The sequence below is a fragment of the Oncorhynchus masou genome, chromosome 22 (genome assembly GCF_036934945.1).
Source record: "Oncorhynchus masou masou isolate Uvic2021 chromosome 22, UVic_Omas_1.1, whole genome shotgun sequence".
Lineage (NCBI taxonomy): Eukaryota > Metazoa > Chordata > Actinopteri > Salmoniformes > Salmonidae > Oncorhynchus > Oncorhynchus masou.
Window position 1 is genome coordinate 40,141,758 of NC_088233.1, and position 21,007 is coordinate 40,162,764.

Genomic DNA, 21,007 nt, shown 5'->3' on the forward strand with positions numbered 1-21,007 from the left:
TGAAATAGAGGAGGCTTTGTGAGACAGAGAGAGTAGCTCTTATGATTGATCTTACCACTCATCAGAGTCTCTTCACTGAAATAAATATTTTGTGTGGATCTACAGTATGTGTCACAGAAATTATATAATTAATTTGTCCTGCCAGTCCTGGATGTTACGAAATAGACATTAAGGGTAAAGTGCACATTGTTAATGTAACAAAAAATAGATTTTAGATTATACTGTAGGGGGCTGCTAGACAACCCCTAATGACCTCTCTAAGGACCCCTATCTACCTTTACAAAGCACAGTTTGCTGTGAGACACAACAAAACCACGCATAACACTCTCTTCTCTCCATTAGAATGTAGTAAACATACACATGTCAGATTTTATCCTTGGCATCCTGGTGGTGCACGTCCCTGATGACAGAGCTCACCCTGGTGGTGCATGTCCCTGATGACAGAGCTCATCCTGGTGGTGCATGTCCCTAATGACAGAGCTCACCCTGGTGGTGCACGTCCCTGATGACAGAGCTCATCCTGGTGGTGCATGTCCCTAATGACAGAGCTCACCCTGGTGGTGCACGTCCCTGATGACAGAGCTCATCCTGGTGGTGCACGTCCCTGATGACAGAGCTCACCCTGGTGGTGCATGTCCCTAATGACAGAGCTCACCCTGGTGGTGCACGTCCCTGATGACAGAGCTCATCCTGGTGGTGCATGTCCCTGCATGTCCCAATGACAGAGCTCACCCTGGTGGTGCACGTCCCTGATGACAGAGCTCACCCTGGTGGTGCATGTCCCTAATGACAGAGCTCACCCTGGTGGTGCACGTCCCTAATGACAGAGCTCACCCTGGTGGTGCATGTCCCTAATGACAGAGCTCACCCTGGTGGTGCACGTCCCTGATGACAGAGCTCATCCTGGTGGTGCATGTCCCTAATGACAGAGCTCACCCTGGTGGTGCACGTCCCTGATGACAGAGCTCACCCTGGTGGTGCATGTCCCTAATGACAGAGCTCACCCTGGTGGTGCACGTCCCTGATGACTGAGCTCATTCTGGTGGTGCACGTCCCTAATGACAGAGCTCACCCTGGTGGTGCACGTCCCTGATGACAGAGCTCACCCTGGTGGTGCACATCCCTAATGACAGAGCTCACCCTGGTGGTGCACGTCCCTAATGACAGAGCTCACCCTGGTGGTGCATGTCCCTAATGACAGAGCTCATCCTGGTGGTGCATGTCCCTCAGAGCTCCCTGGTGGTGCATGTCCCTAATGACAGAGCTCACCCTGGTGGTGCATGTCCCTAATGACAGAGCTCACCCTGGTGGTGCATGTCCCTAATGACAGAGCTCATCCTGGTGGTGCATGTCCCTAATGACAGAGCTCATCCTGGTGGTGCATGTCCCTAATGACAGAGCTCACCCTGGTGGTGCATGTCCCTAATGACAGAGCTCACCCTGGTGGTGCATGTCCCTATGACAGAGCTCACCCTGGTGGTGCATGTCCCTAATGACAGAGCTCATCCTGGTGGTGCATGTCCCTAATGACAGAGCTCATCCTGGTGGTGCATGTCCCTAATGACAGAGCTCACCCTGGTGGTGCATGTCCCTAATGACAGAGCTCACCCTTTAGAAAAGGAAAACCGCACACTCTAAAAGCTCAGATGCAATCATTTATTTACTAACGTCTCGACATCAAGCTGTCTTCATCAGGGTTTCATGTGGAACACCCTCCACACTGCCTGCCACTCAGAAGACCACCATGTCACCACTATGTTAATCACAGTGATGGAGCTAACAGGTCAGACAACCTTGGAGGCAAGCTGAGACCCTCCACCTGTTATCTTTCACCCCTCAGAACCCTTCCTCCTACTGAAACGGCTTAGCCACAGGGGCACGTGGGCGGTGGGATGGAAGGGATGCTTTCTACAGCCAATCTGGAGGAGATGATTATGAGAACCTCATAGGGTGCTTGTCTATCACTCATGGTCTTATCTAGTGCATCTCTTTATGAAGTGCCAGTATGAAGTAGGCTGATAATACTTGTGTCTGTCTGCACGGACAGGACAAGTAAAAAGTAAGTGCTCGATATTGAATGTGTTTCTATGGAGTGTTGAGCAGTGAGAGCCAAGGGCGGGCGCTCTGTGGTATTGATGTATGTAAATGCTCTTGGTCTTCACTGCAGTAGGAGGACCATTGTCACATTGATTGTTATTAGCTCAATACCATAGAGCAGCCAGCAAGGAACATTTACACATTTCTAGAAGAGTGAAACAACAACTTTGACTTTTTAAAGGTCAATATGGCTCTAACCAAACGTGAATGCCATTGATGTCTAGGATTCTGATCAGCATCGTTGCTGCAGGAGAAAACACATGCAGAGGGATTATTATTGACTGATCACAGTCTCAGGGAAATCATGTGTTCCACTCGCATTTGCCATCTGCACATTTCTCTCCGGTTGTTGTGCATATGTTTTCTCAGCCCAGAATAACAATGGTAGTTGAAGCCAGATACCGTAATCAGTTTAGTTAAAAGTCAAGAAAGTGTCGTCCCTCGCCTCCGAGTCTCACCAAAAAGAGGGGAATGGAATGGAAACTATGAGAGTTCTAACATTCCCTGTCCCCATTCCATCAGACAGACAGAGTGTCTCCTGTCCTGTCCTGGAAACACATAACTAGGTAATGACACCACTGTCTCTGTCAATGTGGCTCCCGTATGAAAACACAGTCTATTTCCTTTATTTATTCCGCGTCTAAGCCTAGTTCTACCGAACCAGCACTGACCTCCACGGTCTAATTGGCCTGTTTCACTCGGAAATAACTTGGGCTCATCTGAGTAGTTCATTTATGCAGCATCAAATTGGAGCTTCGGAGGAAGAAATACATTGTGAATTGTTAGAGTGGCTGTGGTTTAGCTTGACAGACCAAGGGTACATAAAAAGCTTATTCTGATGTTCCAGTATATGTCGAAATGAATGGCTAAGATGACAATCAGAGACCTCTCCTGTGATTGGGGCAGTGTTGTTGGCTACTTGTAAAATAGGTACTGTTTCAGACACCGAGCTAAAAAGATAATGAAATACAGTTGAAAATTGAAATATTTTGCAGATTACTGTTGTTATCCATATCAAACAAGCTAACATATTGCCTCGTGTTACACTTCGTAGTCTCATAAGCATTATAAACTGGGTGGTTCGAGACCTGAATGCTGAGTGGCTGACGGCCGTGGTATATCAGACCGCAGTGTAGCCTAGTGGCTAGAGTGTTGGACTAGTAACTGAAAGGTTGCAAGATCGAATCCCCGAGCTGACAAGGTACAAATCTGCTGTTCTTCCCCTGAACAAGGCTGTTAACCCACTGTTCCTAGGCCGTCATTGAAAATAAGAATTTGTTCTTTAACTGACTTTCCTAGTTTAATAAAGTTTTTTTATTTATTTAAGACCATATACCACGGGTATGACAAAACATTTATTTTTACTGCTGTAATTACATTGGTAACCAGTTTATAATAGCAATAATGCTCCTCTGGGGTTTGTGGTATATGGCCAATACACCACGGTTAAGGGCTGTGTCCAGGCACTCCACTTTGTGTCGTGCATAAGAGCTGACCTTAGCCGTGGTATATTGGCCATATACCCCCCCCCCCCCCGGGCCTTATTTCTTAAATATCCAGTGGTGTGCATCAACACCAACTCTATCCCTGCTGATCTGAGTAATTCTCCTGTCTCCTGATTACGTACCTCCGAGGTAACTCTTGAAATTCCTCACCATCTAACACTATATGAGTCACCTGCTGAGGGACTTGCTTAGACAATTAGTTGGCTGCTGGTGGTGTAGGCATGTTGATCTACTTCAAAGTGTGTAAGGAGGCATTTACTGTCTAGGGATGACGCTAGGTGTGGAGTGAGTGAGTTGAGTTGAGTTGAGTTGAGTTGAGGTGAGTGATGGGGGATTTTGGGGATGAGGTGTGGAGGGTTGATTGTGAGTGAGGAGGGTGGTTGGGGATGACACCAGGTGGGAAGTGAGGGTGTGTGTGTGGGGGGGGGGGTCAGAGGTCAGGAAACATGAGACAGATTATCAAATCACTAGACCACTGGACCTATTACAGGCCAAAACAGATAATGGTTCCAGAAAATAAATTGAATGCTAGAACACCACAGAGCTCTCCCTGGTGGGCTGTGCCCATTCAGGACGGAATATAATAGAATCCGCCACAGGAATGTTTACACTGTATCGTTGTTTAAGCTGTACACCGGCAAATTGATTCAAAACACTGGAAACAGGAGAGTCTACCTGTCACCAGTAGTATAGATTTAAACAGTCAAAAAAACAACACTGTGTGGTAAATGTTAACCATTGCAAAAAGAGCTACTGTGAGAATAATGCAATGTGAGAGCGATTGAATTAAGCCCTGAGACACTGACCAAGTGGATCTCATAATCAAATCCAATCCAATTGTATTGGTCACATCCACATGTTTAGGAGATGTTATTGTGGGTGTCAACAGTAGTATCTAAAAATTCACAACAATACTTCTGTGAATCATGTACTCATGTACATTTATGGTAGGATTATTTTGGTTTCTTAAGTATTTCACATAACTGCTCTGCTGCAGAACGAACCAGCAGAATCAGAAATGGAGAAAAGTGAACCAGTTGGAATGGTGAGCACAAAGGTGTGCCCTTGACTGCCTTCACAATGATACCTCCTATTTCACGTACATTCTGGAATCTAATAGCTGTCTGAGCCTAACTTCTCCCTTCCTGCCTGGTCGTGTTAAGCCTTTGTAAATAGGGTATGGTGCAGAATGCTGCTTTCTGAACTGCATGAAAGGCTTGGGTAAGCCTGGAAGTGGCCCAGTCATTTCATTCCAGGCACACAAAGCAATCCCTAATTTCTGAGACTGTGTAACCTCGAGCAGGAAGGGAATCAGTCATGTTGTCTACAGAATCCGTTATCTGCCACACCACTTGAATGTTATCAGAATGCATCTGGTAGTGTTTCGTGTCGGTTGGTTCCCTCTTAGGACTCTCACCACCAACATGAATCAATAAGGGCTAGGTAGCTAGCGTGAGCAAGGTGTATCTGTAATGGCCCGTCACTAATAGGGTGTTGTTGTAGTGACGTACATGTGCAGTACATCATTAACAAATAGATCACAGTAAAACAACCCATCTCCATGTACTTTGAAGCAATTCAATATACAGTAAAGATGATGAAGAGAAACACCTGATATTCACTATAAAGTGGCTGGATGCATAAATGGGTGCATAAAATGGCCTCTAATAGATTAACAATGATGAGGTCACGGGCTTCATGGGCTTCCAGTTATGTGTGGTCCCCTGGGATCCCATTCCCAATGTCTTTGTCAATGTAATCTACTTCCAGGGCCAGTGAGGTTAACGTGACTTCAACACGCCGGCCCAGCCGGCGTCACAGCCAATGTTTCTGAGAGCGCCCCAAATGACACCCTATTCCCTATACTGTACACTACTTTTGACCAAATCCCTGGTCAACAGTAGTGCACTACATAGGGAATAGGGTGCCATTTGGGGTGCACCCACTGTCTCCAACCCTTACAGCTGACCAGCATGTAACACAAATCTGACATGCGTCCGTTTAATAGCTGCCTCTCTGATCAATTGTACAACCACTGGGTCTTGGCACAAACATACAGGTTGGACGGCGTTCAGTGAGGACAATGACAATCAACTCTGCTGTTAGAGGAATAGTGACCAGCGGATTTAATTCATGAATGTGGATCAATCTCTCGATCTCCTCCAATCAACTGCAGCAAACTGGGATCATTCAGGGCATCCAAAGGCTGACAGATATGAAAGGTCATTGTAAGTGACCGATCAACTTCCCAAGATGACCTCGGTGAAAAAAGTTTTCAATCAACCTGCTGGGTTGATTGTTCATTGCAACAACAGTGTATCTCTGCTCACATATTGTATTCCTCAATAGTGAACATGACACCTCTCAACACATGACACTATGCAGTATGCTGTCAACACACGACAACACATGACACTATGCAGTATGCTGTCAACACACGACAACACATGACACTATGCAGTATGCTGTCAACACACGACACATGACACTATGCACAACACATGACACTATGCAGTATGCGGTCAACACACGACAACACATGACACTATGCAGTATGCTGTCAACACACGACAACACATGACACTATGCAGTATGCTGTCAACACACGACAACACATGACACTATGCAGTATGCTGTCAACACACGACAACACATGACACTATGCAGTATGCTGTCAACACACGACAACACATGACACTATGCAGTATGCTGTCAACACACGACAACACATGACACTATGCAGTATGCGGTCAACACACGACAACACATGACACTATGCAGTATGCGGTCAACACACGACAACACATGACACTATGCAGTATGCTGTCAACACACGACAACACATGACACTATGCAGTATGCTGTCAACACACAACAACACATGACACTATGCAGTATGCTGTCAACACACGACAACACATGACACTATGCAGTATGCTGTCAACACACGACAACACATGACACTATGCAGTATGCTGTCAACACACGACAACACATGACACTGAATTTAGGCAACAAATGTATCATCTCATCAAGCACCAGTGTCCAACTAGAGCTGTAGTCACTTTTTAATAGTAGGTTTTTATACTGTAATTCTACCTTCATGAGGGCAGGAGATGAAGGCCATGGATGAAAATAACAAGAAAAGGTAGAAGTAATGACTCTGGGCAGATTCATGAAGAACCACTCTAATAACACAAACATTTCTGACGTCCAATTTTATGTTTTCCCTTGCTACTATAGTAAGCACACTAATGAAAACATCAACTCATGGACAATGACAAATTGTGAGGCTTTTGTATTCACACTATTGTATTTCTCCATGACTCAAATGCCAGGGTATTGATCTGGACTGGGGAGGGATACCAAAGCCTGGGAGATAGTGACTCATTACCTCCATCCCCCACAGAAAGAGCAGAGGGGAAGGGCCTACTGATAAAACTGCCTCAGAGGAAGAAGAGAACCGTGGGTAAATCTCATCTGCTGGCCCATCTGAGCAAGGTAGCCATCACCTGTGCCAGAACACTGGACCAGAGGGAGGAGGGTTGTGAGGGGGAGGAGGAGAGGATGGTATGGGGAGAGTGGACGGGCTTGGCTGTGGTCAACGTTAGCCTTGCTGTGAAATGATGAACAACGTGGATTCTCCCCATTCATCATGGGCCTGTCTCAATCCAGGCTACAGTGGTCTCCATAATATGTCAGTGTCGCATGCTGGACCACCCCCATGCATCAAAACATTTGAATACAGCTCAGCTCCATGCTTCCTCTCGTTGCTCTCTTTGTTCATGGCAGGGAGGCTGGCTGACCCATGTACCCCTCCTGGTTTTATCAAAGACGGGGTGGAAACCGTGACATGAATCTTTCATGTCTGCTGCTTTCTACACATATTGTAAACATGCATTAAAGAAAATTACAGACATACACATTTTTTTTATGATTTCAGAAGGGTAGGGTACAGACGTAGGATCTTAATTTGATCACCCTGTTGCAGGAGAACGTTTTAGTGTATTTGAGGTTTAAAAAGGCTTCTGAAGTTTTTAATTTCCACATTGAAATATCCGACTTGATTTTCCCTTACATTAAAATGATCAACCCCTACAAAAATGTCCATTCATTATGATAAAAATTAAGATCCTACACCTGTAGAACATTTCCTGTAACCTCTGAAGAGAAGCAGAGGCAGAACTAATGCCGGTACAGAGTTCTAGAGTGAGGAAATAGACTGCTTTATGACAACAGAAGGCAGGTAGACACAACAGGAGACATTACAAAACACTATAAAATGGTACCTGATGAAAAAGGACAATAAAAAGTACCTAAAGTACCACTCAACTTGAATAAAAATGAGGCAGGGACACACAAAGAAGATTCCTCAAGGGTTCTTTGGGAGGGCATGGTTCTACTGTATGTGGAACCATAATGACCATAATGAAGAACCATTTGAGCCAGTTAATGGTTATTTGCGGTTCAGAAAATTGTTATTTCTTCTTTTAGTGATAATTGAAATGTAGGGGCAATGGCAAAGCTCTTTTTGTGCAACCGTGAGTGAGAGTGTCATTCCAGTTGATGTGATCTGTTGTGTTACGCCATTGTATGTTAAATATGACAATGGCCAGTGATTGTGATTTTTGAAAGATATATGGCGTTGTGTCAATGGAGAACTGATGTCTAGAACAGTGGTTCTCATTTCCCTCCTCAGGGACCCCCAGCCATTCCACAGCGAGCACACTTGATTCAACTTGTCAAATAATACAATTATAAAACCTTTGATATTTTAACAATAGTATGGCTAACCAGCAAAAAGAACCCTGTATGGTTCTTGAATTAAAATGTTATTTGCAGAACATTTGAGATTGAGAAAGATTCTCTATAGAACCGTTCTCCGTAAAGGTTATATACTGTCACGTTCTGACCTTAGTTCCTTTTTATGTCTTTGTGTTAGTTTGGTCAGGGTGTGAGTTGGGGTGGGTAGTCTATGTTCTTTTTTCTATGTTGTATTTCTGTGTTTGGCCTGGTATGGTTCTCAATCAGAGGCAGCTGTCGATCGTTGTAGCCTGTTTTCCCCATTTTGGTTGTGGGTGATTAATTTCTGTTTAGTGTCTGTTCACCTGGCAGAACTGTTTTCTTTTCTCTTCGTTGTTATTTTGTGTAGTGTTCAGTTTTTTCAATTAAAACATGACGAACACTTACCACACTGCATTTTGGTCCTCCTCTCCTTCCACCAACGAGAAGTGTTACATATACAGAACCATTAAAAAGGCTTTTATACAGCATCAAAAGGGTTGTACCGCTAGGAAAAAACATATTTGGTGTATTTTTTAAATGGTTCTTTGTAGAACCTTACGAGCATGGTTCTTTATAGAACCATCCAAAAAGGGTTCTATATAGCACAAAAAAGGGTTTTGCTATCGCAACAAGCCAAAGAACTGGCACAATATAGAGCCATTTGTTTTTAGTGTGTAGAAACCACCTCTCTCCTAATGAAAATCACAATAACACAAAATGGCTCATACTGACTCCAGTCAAAGAAAAAAAAACATCTCGCCAACGTGATCTGGCCAGCTTCTACCTTGAGAATAAATGTTCTTTCTGTGTCAGCAATACAAATGGAATGGGGTCAGGCCTTTTTCTGATTCTCTGAGCTAGGGGCAAGATTACTCCTTGTTCAAGAGATGGAGCGAGAGCACCCTACTGAGTCTAATACTGGATACACTCACCTATAATTGAGGCAAACCGATGCTATTGACACAAAAATATTTTAAACCAATCTTGTCCCTGGCTGGCTGGGGTTAACCATCTCCCAGCTGGTCTGGTCCCTCACCCAGAGGTAGAAACTGGGAGGGATAGCATGGTTAAAGCCAGCTGAACAGTTATAGAAATATAACCATCCCTTCTCTCGGGCATTGGACTGTGCTCAAATGTGACCTCCAATGTCATGGTCACCGGTCCCACTCTCACTGCATATAAAGAGGGAACAGAAATGTAAAAACTCCGTCAAAACTCCCATTTGTTTCATCCATTCATGTCCCTTGTGGCATTGTGCAGCTGAATGGTCTAAGGGCCTCTGTGTTGTGGTGATGGCACCATTGACAATGAATGGTAGTTAAAGAGCTGCCTGGATGCTAACATTTTGTTCAAACATTGCAGGTGTAACGCTGATCAGATAAACTGCCAACGCTACTGTAGCACACCCCTGTTCTCCGCTACACTCATAGAAAAAAGGGTTCCAAAAGGTTCTGTCCCCATAGGAGAACACTTTTTGGTTCAATAGAGAACCTATTGTGGAAAGGGTTCTACCTGGAACTCCAAAAGGTTCTGCCTAGAACCAAAATGGTTCTACCTGGAAGCAAAAAGGGTTCTTAAAAAAAAGTGTTTTACCTTTATTTTTCTAGGCAAGTCTGTTAAGAACAAATTCTTATTTACAATGATGGCCTTGTTCAGGAGCAGAACGGGGATTTGACCTTTTGGTTACTGGCCCCACACTCTAACCACTAGGCTACCTGCCTCCCCAATATTTTTGTTCTTCAAAGGGTTCTCCTATGGGGACAGCCAAAGACCCCTTTAAGGTTCTAGATAGCACATTATTTTATAGTGTTTAAGACAAATACCTCAAGGTGAACATACAAATTAATTTTGCCTGACTGAAATGTCAATGTCGTGTTAAGGTCTTCAAGTCTGGTTGTGATAACAAGATGATCCACTTTGACAGGTTCTCAAATTTGGCTACAGGAAGTCGTCCTTCCCCAGGGGCCAGTTGATGCAATCTTCTGTTCCTCCATTCCCAAGGTCGGTGTTGGAAATTACAATCTGTTCACACCAGTCAGTCCCCACCTGGCTGGCAGAGTGAGAAACGCAGGTCACAGGTAGGAAGGTAAGAAGCAGGACAGTATTCCCCTCCACGCACATCGAGTTGTTCTCCCTACATAATTATAGACCAGAGAGTTGTGATAAACATCAATGGTGGAGAGGAGACAGGCTGTCAAAGGCAAGATGTGAGACGCATCCTCAAACTTCTCAAATCAGCCGAGCTGAGACTAGGAGTCCCAGCAGTCAAAGAGACTTGACTTAGGAGGCTTGTCTTGGGTAAATCTCATCCACTAAATCAAACAGACTAAAAATAACATGTTGTCTTTCCCGAGCAACCCCCTGGCATAATGGAAGAATATTATCACATTTAAACATTTAAACACACACACACACACACACACACACACACACACACACGTGTGGGTTGCCTTCAGAGCATGGCCAGGTCCGAATTCAAGTGAATATTAGTACATGGGTCACAAAACAAGTTACATCATTAAAATAGGAAGAAAACAATGTAGGAAAAATAGGGCAAAGAAAAATGCTCAGGCCACCTGTGAAGACAGGATAGGTGCAGTACAGCGAGACAGCTGGAGCCAGGTCTAGAGCTGTACAGAGCGTGCTGCTCCAACACACTGCTCCAACACATATGTGGAAAAGCATTGTTGGGGAAGCTATTCTTTAAAAAAATATAGTTTATTTAACTAAAGTTACTTTGAAAAAGTAGTTTACTACATCCAAACTACTTTGTGAGAAATTATCATTATATACTGTAAATCTTAAATGTCATAGACTACAAGTAGCAAGAACAAATCACTTTGGGGTCAGATGTAGAATGTAGAATTTAGCCTATTAAATACAAAAACAATGTTTCAAGTGAGAATTAGGCAGGTCTGATGCCGAAAAAAAGAAAGGAAATGATTGCCTACTTCACCCTATGTTCTATTCCTTTTGCTAAGAAGTAGTTCTAGTAGTTAGCTACAACGCTACATGGTAAAACAGTAATTAACTACTGAAAACACGACATACTATAGATTTGAATTTAGTTAAACCAATATACTACAAAATGTAGTTAAATTACTAGTTGAACTATTACTGAACAAAAATATAAACACAACAAGCAACAATGTCAAACATTTTACTGAGTTACAGTTCATAGAAGGAAATCAGTCAATTGAAATAAATTCATTAGACCCTAATCTATAGATTTCACATGACTGGGCAGGGGTGCAGCCTTGGGCGTGCCTGGAGGGCATAGCCCCATCCAATTGGAAAACAGAGCCAGCCCCTGGGAGCCAGGCCCAGCCAATTAGAATGAGGTTTTTCCTGCAAAAGGGCTTTATTACAGATAGAAATACACACCTCCCCCTCCTCAGACGTTTACGCAGGTGAAGAAGCCGGATGTGGAGGTCCTGGGCTGGCGTGGTTACACGTGGTCTGTGGTTGTGAGGCCAGTTGGATGTACTGCCAAATTCTCTAAAACAATGTTTTGAGGTGGCTTATGGTCGAGAAATTAACATTACATTATCTTGCAAGAGCTCTGTTAGACATTCCTGCAGTCAGCATGTCAATTGCACACTCCCTCAAAACTTGAGACATCTGTGGCATTGTGTTGTGTGACAAAATTGCTCATTTTAGAGTGGCATTTTATTGTCCCCAGCACAAGGTGCACCTGTGTAATGATCATGCTGTTTAATCAGCTTCTTGATATGCCAAACCTGTCAGGTGGATGGATTATCTTGGCAAATGAGAAATGCTCACTAACAGGGATGTAAACAAATTGTTCCACACAATTTGAGAGAAATAAGCTTTTTGTGCATATAGAACATTTCTGGGATCTTTTTTTTAAGCTCATGAAACCAACACTTTACATGTTGTGTTTATATTTTTGTTCTGTACTCATCAACACTGAACCCTAAGTCTTCATGTCTTCTATCTCCCACTAAAGCAGAGTATAAGTGATATGGCGCCGTGCAATGCCAACGTCTTTTATCATCACTCACAGAAAACGAATTCAATTTCAGGGACAATTAACCGCTCAGATCTAATGATGACATTTTGTGTCAAATATCTCAAAAGCTCAATGAGTTTTATTAACTGATGCTTAATTCCTTTAACGGAACACATTAGATGTAACAAAGGAACAAAACATCAAGCAATTCCATGGTGTGTGCATGGTGATGTTAGTATTTATGTTTTATTAGACAGGCAGCAGGTAGCCTACTGGTTTGAATCCCTGAGCGGACGAGGTGAATAATCTGCCAATGTGCCCTTGAGCAAGGCAATTAACCATAATTACTCCCGTAAGTCACTCTGGATAAGAGCGTCTGCTAAATGACTAACATTTAAATGAGTTCTCATCTGGCAGTCTGAAACATTGAGCAGCATTCACCACTGAACACATACTGCCCTTGTCAACAATGGACCCCAATGTGTCATGCTCCAACCTCAAATGGCTTGTCCAATATGCTATATTGGAGGAAATCAATACTTCGTCTTTCACAGCGTTGCCCTCAAATGCCCAATTTCAGGGCGCTCTAAATGCATTTGCAAAACCTGTCACTGAAGGTATGAAAAGATACACTTGGTTTCCCCGTCTTCTCAGATTTCACACCAAAATGTCTAAGTAAATAGCTGCTTGCGCTGACATGCCCGGCTGGGCAGGCTACCGCTGCGCAGACCACCGGGGATTCCACACGAAAGCTGTCAGACAGTGAGTGTCACAGTCAGACATAGGGATGTGGCTGTGCATGTGCTATTCCTGGTTTTACACTAGTGGATTCCCTACTGACACACACTACTCTGTTCTCACCTCTTACCGTTTGGTCCCCTGCTAAATACAAGCAGCTAGCATACTGTCATCACCCTCTCTCTCTCTCTGCAATCAGGAAACGAACAGCAAAGCAAAAGGCTGTTAGTCAAAAAGTCAGCTCGGTTTACATCTCCCTCTCCCTCTGGTCAGACCAGCTGTGTGATGCAGATTGGGCTTTCAGACTCGTAGCAATTATCATATCTGAAGACCCAATAATTCATGCTGTATGTGTGAGCTGAAAATAGCAGCAGAGAGTCAAGATAGTGCACAGTGAAACAAGTTTGTGTTTGTGTTCCCCACGAACGGCAAACAACTTGACACCGCAATCAGTTGCCAAGGGAGATGGATTGTAAAAATGCAAGCGGAAGACGCATTTCAATAAGTCCAATGTACAAGCCAAAGTAAATGTTGTGTCTTCATGGCTCGATGAACAAAAAAGGAAATTAAAGGATGGTTTAACATGGTCAGACAGCTCTGATCTCAGATTAGCTCTGCTTTATGTGGAGTGCATTTCTGTCTTCCTGAGATCTGTGCTGAAACTGATATAAGCAAATGTGATCTTTCAACATATCGAATCACAATTTCCATTTCAAAAGGGTCATGGCACTTCAACATGTATATGTATTCTAATGGTAATACCATATGAGTACTCGTACTCTCATTGCAGTCGCTAAAACCTGGACACCGTAGAGAAGTGGGAATAGCTTCAGACAACATGACAATACCAAGTTGTTGTCCATATTGAGTTAATCTCTCTCAAGCCCCAAACAAGCAGTACGTAATAGGCTACAGTCTGATCAATGATTGTTCTGCTCAGGCTCACTGAGCACCAGCCTGGTGATAATGAAAATACTGCAGCTCTGACTGGGTCTAGTTCTTACATGGTGTCAGTAAGGAGTAAGGTCAGTGATTGGTTCAGAGGGGTGAAGAGGCTTATCGATCACCCTCCAGTCCATTAATAAGACTACCAATGTGACGCTGTTGCTTTTGTTAAGTACTGGTACTACTAAACAGATTTGCACTTACAAATGCATTTGATACAATGTAATGCAAAGGGGCCAAACTCCAAAATGTATTTTCTGAGTTGGGACTTGACTCCAACCCAAACTCCCTTCCTGTTAATTCTTCTTCCTCTATTGACAGTATGACGATGCCACAGACTCACATGACATTGCATACCCATCGTGTCAGTAAGATAACCCTGTGGTAACCTGAACATACTGGTTAGCTTCCTGGACTGCCTAGCTAAATGGCTGTGTACTGGTTAACATGGAGGGTGACAGGTATAGGTCTGAGGATAGAGGTCAAAGGTTAGGGGGGGTGTCAGAGCGCAGAGTACGTACGTGCCGTTGATGACCCCATCGGGGTTGAGCATGGGGATAATCTTAAAGATGTAGGCCTCCCTCAGTGCCTCAGCCACCGGGTCACTGCTACACAGAAACTCCAGGGTTCCCTTCATCACCCAGCTGGCGTTACTCTCCCCAGGGTGGACCCGTGCTGTCAGTACTACACACGGACGGTTACCTGGGGGAGGGATGGGGGGGGTGGAGAGAGAGGGGGAGACAGGGTTACACAGTGAATGCTTGTCCACCAATGTCCACATTGAAGAGGATTAGTGACACTCTTTACGGTAAATAAGTAAAACCTCGAGCCACCACTCATTCCACATTGTGTTGGAACAAGGCTCTCTTACAAACCACGCATCCACATCTTAATGCACATGTATTGTTAAGGTTTACTCAAAATGATCGCCTGTCCTATTCAGTTTGCCTTGTTTTGAAAAAGATCATCACATTTCTGAAGCATGTGATATATTCTGTATGCGCTTCTATAGGGCAGAATCTATACAGCAGGTCCTGTGAAAATGTAGATGTTGAAAAAGAGAGGAGATGAATATGCTTTCAGAGGCACATATCATTTTAATTCAGCCTGGCAATTGCGGCCAAGGCTGCCACTCCACAAAAGACTGAAGCCACGGAAGAGACAAATTCCTCCGACTCCTGCATTGATCACACAGTAATGAGTTTCTGCAAGGCCTGTAAAGTGTACACCCTCTTTATGCTTCATTCCGTTTCTATGTTTAATTGAATCCATGTGAGCATGAGCAATCAGGTTTGAGCAATAAGTAATTTGTTTTGTAAAACAAAATTAGATAAAGCAGCGTTCTCATACTTTCACCTTAATTTAACCAGCCATAATTTGGCTGTAGGCTGTCCAGTTCAGACAACAATGATATGTTGTGAGTGAATAGCCGAATGCATAACAATGCAGAGTGAAATGATATGATATATTTTTTTAAACACATTGGAGGAGAAAAAATGTCATTGCAAAGCATACAATTTATTTTAGGCTTTTGCAAACTGAAGTAGATTGAATGTACAAAGGTGACTGAGTGGGAATGCAGGCATCTTGTGGAAGAGTCCAGAAGATATAATTAGAGTGATAAATATCACATCAGCCAATAGCATGGGGCTCCATTCCCTGCAAGAGCAGCCAGTTTGAGCCTGGAAAAATGTATAAATTAAATTTCGACTCAAGAAGAAGAAAAAGATTCCACAACTCCCTTGTCTCTTTCATATACACACAATTTTGTGTGAGGTAGTGTGTGTGCAACCAATCCGTGTTTGAGTGTTTCCTATTCCTCACCAAGTCAAACCTACGCTACTGAGCTGTGATATCTTCTGATGGTACAACAGCATAAATTAATCAAACAAGCAGCAACACTAGGATGAACTCCTAACTGGAGAACCACACAAACGACAGGAGGATCTCACACATTCCTCTCCAGAACTACCAGAACCGTAACCTTGATCCCATTACCATTTCCATTCATCCTCTCTATTCAGGGCCTAATAACACTTGGCACATGTCAAGTATAAAGCTTGGAGTGTTCTGAAAGGCATCAAGCAGTCGTCAACAGTTCTCCTTGCCAATCGGGCGCAAGCCAGGCCAAGCTACCTACACTCGCAGCAGTAGGTAGAGAGAGGCATACAGCCATGCCAAGCTACCTACACTCGCAGCAGTAGGTAGAGAGAGGCATACAGCCAGGCCAAGCTACCTACACTCGCAGCAGTAGGTAGAGAGAGGCATACAGCCAGGCCAAGCTACCTACACTCGCAGCAGTAGCCAGGCCAAGCTACCTACACTCGCAGCAGTAGGTAGAGAGAGGCATACAGCCAGGCCAAGCTACCTACACTCGCAGCAGTAGGCAGAGAGAGGCATACAGCCAGGCCAAGCTACCTACACTCGCAGCAGTAGGTAGAGAGAGGCATACAGCCAGGCCAAGCTACCTACACTCGCAGCAGTAGGTAGAGAGAGGCATCAGCCAGGCCAAGCCAGGCCAAGCTACCTACACTCGCAGCAGTAGGTAGAGAGAGGCATACAGCCATGCCAAGCTACCTACACTCGCAGCAGTAGGTAGAGAAAGGCATACAGCCAGGCCAAGCTACCTACACTCGCAGCAGTAGGTAGAGAAAGCATACAGCCAGGACAAGCTAACAACACTCGCAGCAGTAGGTAGAGAGAGGCATACAGCCATGCCAAGCTACCTACACTCGCAGCAGTAGGTAGAGAAGGCATACAGCCAGGCAAATAGGTAGAGAGAGGCATACAGCCATGCCAAGCTACACACTCGCAGCAGTAGGTAGAGAGAGGCATACAGCCATGCCAAGCTACCTACACTCGCAGCAGTAGGTAGAGAGAGGCATACAGCCATGCCAAGCTACCTACACTCGCAGCAGTAAGTAGAGAGAGGCATACAGCCAAGCCAAGCTACCTACACTCGCAGCAGTAGGTAGAGAGAGGCATACAGCCATGCCAAGTTCCTACACTCGCAGCAGTAGGTAGAGAGAGGCATACAGCCAGGCCAAGCTACCTACACTCGCAGCAGTAGGTAGAGAGAGGCATACAGCCAGGCCACCTACACTCGCAGTACCTACAGCCAGACCAAGCCACCTACACTCGCAGCAGTAGGTAGAGAGAGGCATACAGCCAGACCAAGCTACCTACACTCGCAGCAGTAGGTAGAGAGAGGCATACAGCCAGGCCAAGCTACCTACACTCGCAGCAGTAGGTAGAGAGAGGCATACAGCCAGGCCAAGCTACCTACACTCGCAGCAGTAGGTAGAGAGAGGCATACAGCCAGGCCAAGCTACCTACACTCGCAGCAGTAGGTAGAGAGAGGCATACAGCCAGGCCAAGCTACCTACACTCGCAGCAGTAGGTAGAGAGAGGCATACAGCCAGACCAAGCTACCTACACTCGCAGCAGTAGGTAGAGAGGCATACAGCCAGGCCAATCTACCTACACTCGCAGCAGTAGGTAGAGAGAGGCATACAGCCAGGCCAAGCTACCTACACTCGCAGCAGTAGGTAGAGAGAGCATACAGCCAGACCAAGCTACATACACTTGCAGCAGTAGTTAGAGAGAGGCAGCCAGGCCAAGCTACCTACACTCACAGCAGTAGGTAGAGAGAGGCATACAGCCAGGCCAAGCTAACAACACACAGCCAGTCAGTAGGTAGAGAGAGGCATACAGCCAGACCAAGCTACCTACACTCGCAGCAGTAGGTAGAGAGGCATACAGAGGCAGTAGGTAGAGTGAGGCATACAGCCAGACCAAGCTACCTACACTCGCAGCAGTAGGTAGAGAGAGCATACAGCCAGGCCAAGCTACCTACACTCGCAGCAGTAGGTAGAGAGAGGCATACAGCCAGGCCAATCTACCTACACTCGCAGCAGTAGGTAGAGAGAGGCATACACTCGCAGCAGGGTAGAGAGAGGCATACAAGGCCAAGCCTACACTCGCAGCAGTAGGTAGAGAGAGGCATACAGCCAGGCCAAGCTACCTACACTCGCAGCAGTAGGTAAAGAGAGGCATACAGCCAGGCCAATCTACCGACACTCGCAGAAGTAGGTAGAGAGAGACATACAGCCAGGCCAAGCTACCTACACTCGCAACAGTAGGTAGAGAGAGGCATACAGCCAGACCAAGCTACTTACACTTGCAGCAGTAGGTAGAGAGAGGCATACAGCCAGTCCAAGCTACCTACACTCGCAGCAGTAGGTAGAAAGAGGCATACAGCCAGGCCAAGCTAACAACACCCGCAGCAGTAGGTAGAGAGAGGCATACAGACAGACCAAGCTACCTACACTCGCAGCAGTAGGTAGAGAGAGGCATACAGCCAGACCAAGCTACCTACACTCGCAGCAGTAGGTAGAGAGAGGCATACAGCCAGGCCAAGCTACCTACACTCGCAGCAGTAGGTAGAGAGAGGCATACAGCCAGGCCAAGCTACCTACACTCGCAGCAGTAGGTAGAGAGAGGCATACAGCCAGGCCAATCTACCTACACTCGCAGCAGTAGGTAGAGAGAGGCATACAGCCAGGCCAAGCTACCTACACTCGCAGCAGTAGGTAGAGAGAGGCATACAGCCAGACCAAGCTACTTACACTTGCAGCAGTAGGTAGAGAGAGGCATACAGCCAGACCAAGCTACCTACACTCGCAGCAGTAAGTAGAGAGAGGCATACAGCCATGCCAAGCTACCTACACTCGCAGCAGTAGGTAGAGAGAGGCATACAGCCAGGCCAAGCTACCTACACTCGCAGCAGTATGTAGAGAGAGGCATACAGCCAGGCCAAGCTACCTACACTCGCAGCAGTAGTTAGAGAGAGGCATACAGCCAGCCCAATCTACCTACACTCGCAGCAGTAGGTAGAGAGAGGCATACAGCCAGGCCAAGCTACCTACACTCGCAGCAGTAGGTAGAGAGAGGCATACAGCCAGACCAAGCTACTTACACTTGCAGCAGTAGGTAGAGAGAGGCATACAGCCAGACCAAGCTACCTACACTCGCAGCAGTAGGTATAGAGAGGCATACAGCCATAATCTACCTACACTCGCAGCAGTAGGTAGAGAGAAACTACCTACACTCGGCAGTAGGTAGAGAGAGGCATACAGCCAGACCAGCTACCTACACTCGCAGCAGTAGGTAGAGAGAGGCATACAGCCATGCCAAGCCACCTACACTCGCAGCAGTAGGTAGAGAGAGGCATACAGCCAGACCAAGCCACCTACACTCGCAGCAGTAGTTAGAGAGAGGCATACAGCCATGCCAAGCTACCTACACTCGCAGCAGTAGGTAGAGAGAGGCATACAGCCAGGCCAATCTACCTACACTCGCAGCAGTAGGTAGAGAGGCATACAGCCAGGCCAAGCTACCTACAGTCCCAGCACACTACCTACACTCGCAGCAGTAGGTAGAGAGAGGCATACAGCCAGACCAAGCTACCTACACTCGCAGCAGTAGGTAGAGAGGCATACAGCCAGGCCAATCTACCTACACTCGCAGCAGTAGGTAGAGAGAGGCATACAGCCAGGCCAAGCTACCTACACTCGCAGCAGTAGGTAGAGAGAGGCATACAGCCAGACCAAGCTACATACACTTGCAGCAGTAGTTAGAGAGAGGCACACAGCCAGTCCAAGCTACCTACACTCACAGCAGTAGGTAGAGAGAGGCATACAGCCAGGCCAAGCTAACAACACTCACAGCAGTAGGTAGAGAGAGGCATACAGACAGACCAAGCTACCTACACTCGCAGCAGTAGGTAGAGTGAGGCATACAGCCAGACCAAGCTACCTACACTCGCAGCAGTAGGTAGAGAGAGGCATACAGCCAGGCCAAGCTACCTACACTCGCAGCAGTAGGTAGAGAGAGGCATACAGCCAGGCCAATCTACCTACACTCGCAGCAGTAGGTAGAGAGAGGCATACAGCCAGGCCAAGCTACCTACACTCGCAGCAGTAGGTAGAGAGAGGCATACAGCCAGGCCAAGCTACCTACACTCGCAGCAGTAGGTAAAGAGAGGCATACAGCCAGGCCAATCTACCGACACTCGCAGAAGTAGGTAGAGAGAGACATACAGCCAGGCCAAGCTACCTACACTCGCAACAGTAGGTAGAGAGAGGCATACAGCCAGACCAAGCTACTTACACTTGCAGCAGTAGGTAGAGAGAGGCATACAGCCAGTCCAAGCTACCTACACTCGCAGCAGTAGGTAGAAAGAGGCATACAGCCAGGCCAAGCTAACAACACCCGTAGGTAGAGAGAGGCATACAGACAGACCAAGCTACCTACACTCGCAGCAGTAGGTAGAGAGAGGCATACAGCCAGACCAAGCTACCTACACTCGCAGCAGTAGGTAGAGAGAGGCATACAGCCAGGCCAAGCTACCTACACTCGCAGCAGTAGGTAGAGAGAGGCATACAGCCAGGCCAAGCTACCTACACTCGCAGCAGTAGGTAGAGAGAGGCATACAGCCAGGCCAATCTACCTACACTCGCAGCAGTAGGTAGAGAGAGGCATACAGCCAGGCCAAGCTACCTACACTCGCAGCAGTAGGTAGAGAGAGGCATACAGCCAGACCAAGCTACTTACACTTGCAGCAGTAGGTAGAGAGAGGCATACAGCCAGACCAAGCTACCTACACTCGCAGCAGTAAGTAGAGAGAGGCATACAGCCATGCCAAGCTACCTACACTCGCAGCAGTAGGTAGAGAGAGGCATACAGCCAGGCCAAGCTACCTACACTCGCAGCAGTACCAGCCAGGCCAAGCTACCTACACTCGCAGCAGTAGTTAGAGAGAGGCATACAGCCAGAGGCAGTAGGTAGAGAGAGGCATACAGCCAGGCCAAGCTACCTACACTCGCAGCAGTAGGTAGAGAGAGGCATACAGCCAGACCAAGCTACTTACACTTGCAGCAGTAGGTAGAGAGAGGCATACAGC

General features: G+C 46.0%; 1 protein-coding gene across 1 annotated transcript in view; it reads right to left on the reverse strand.

Moving 5' to 3' along the window:
• Positions 1-21,007, reverse strand: part of LOC135509493 (cytosolic carboxypeptidase 4) — a 141,727-nt gene that overhangs the window by 67,216 nt on the left and 53,504 nt on the right. Inside the window, exon 18 of the mRNA XM_064930203.1 lies at positions 14,565-14,745. Coding sequence (XP_064786275.1) covers positions 14,565-14,745 — 181 coding nt within the window. The remainder of the gene's footprint in view (positions 1-14,564; positions 14,746-21,007) is intronic.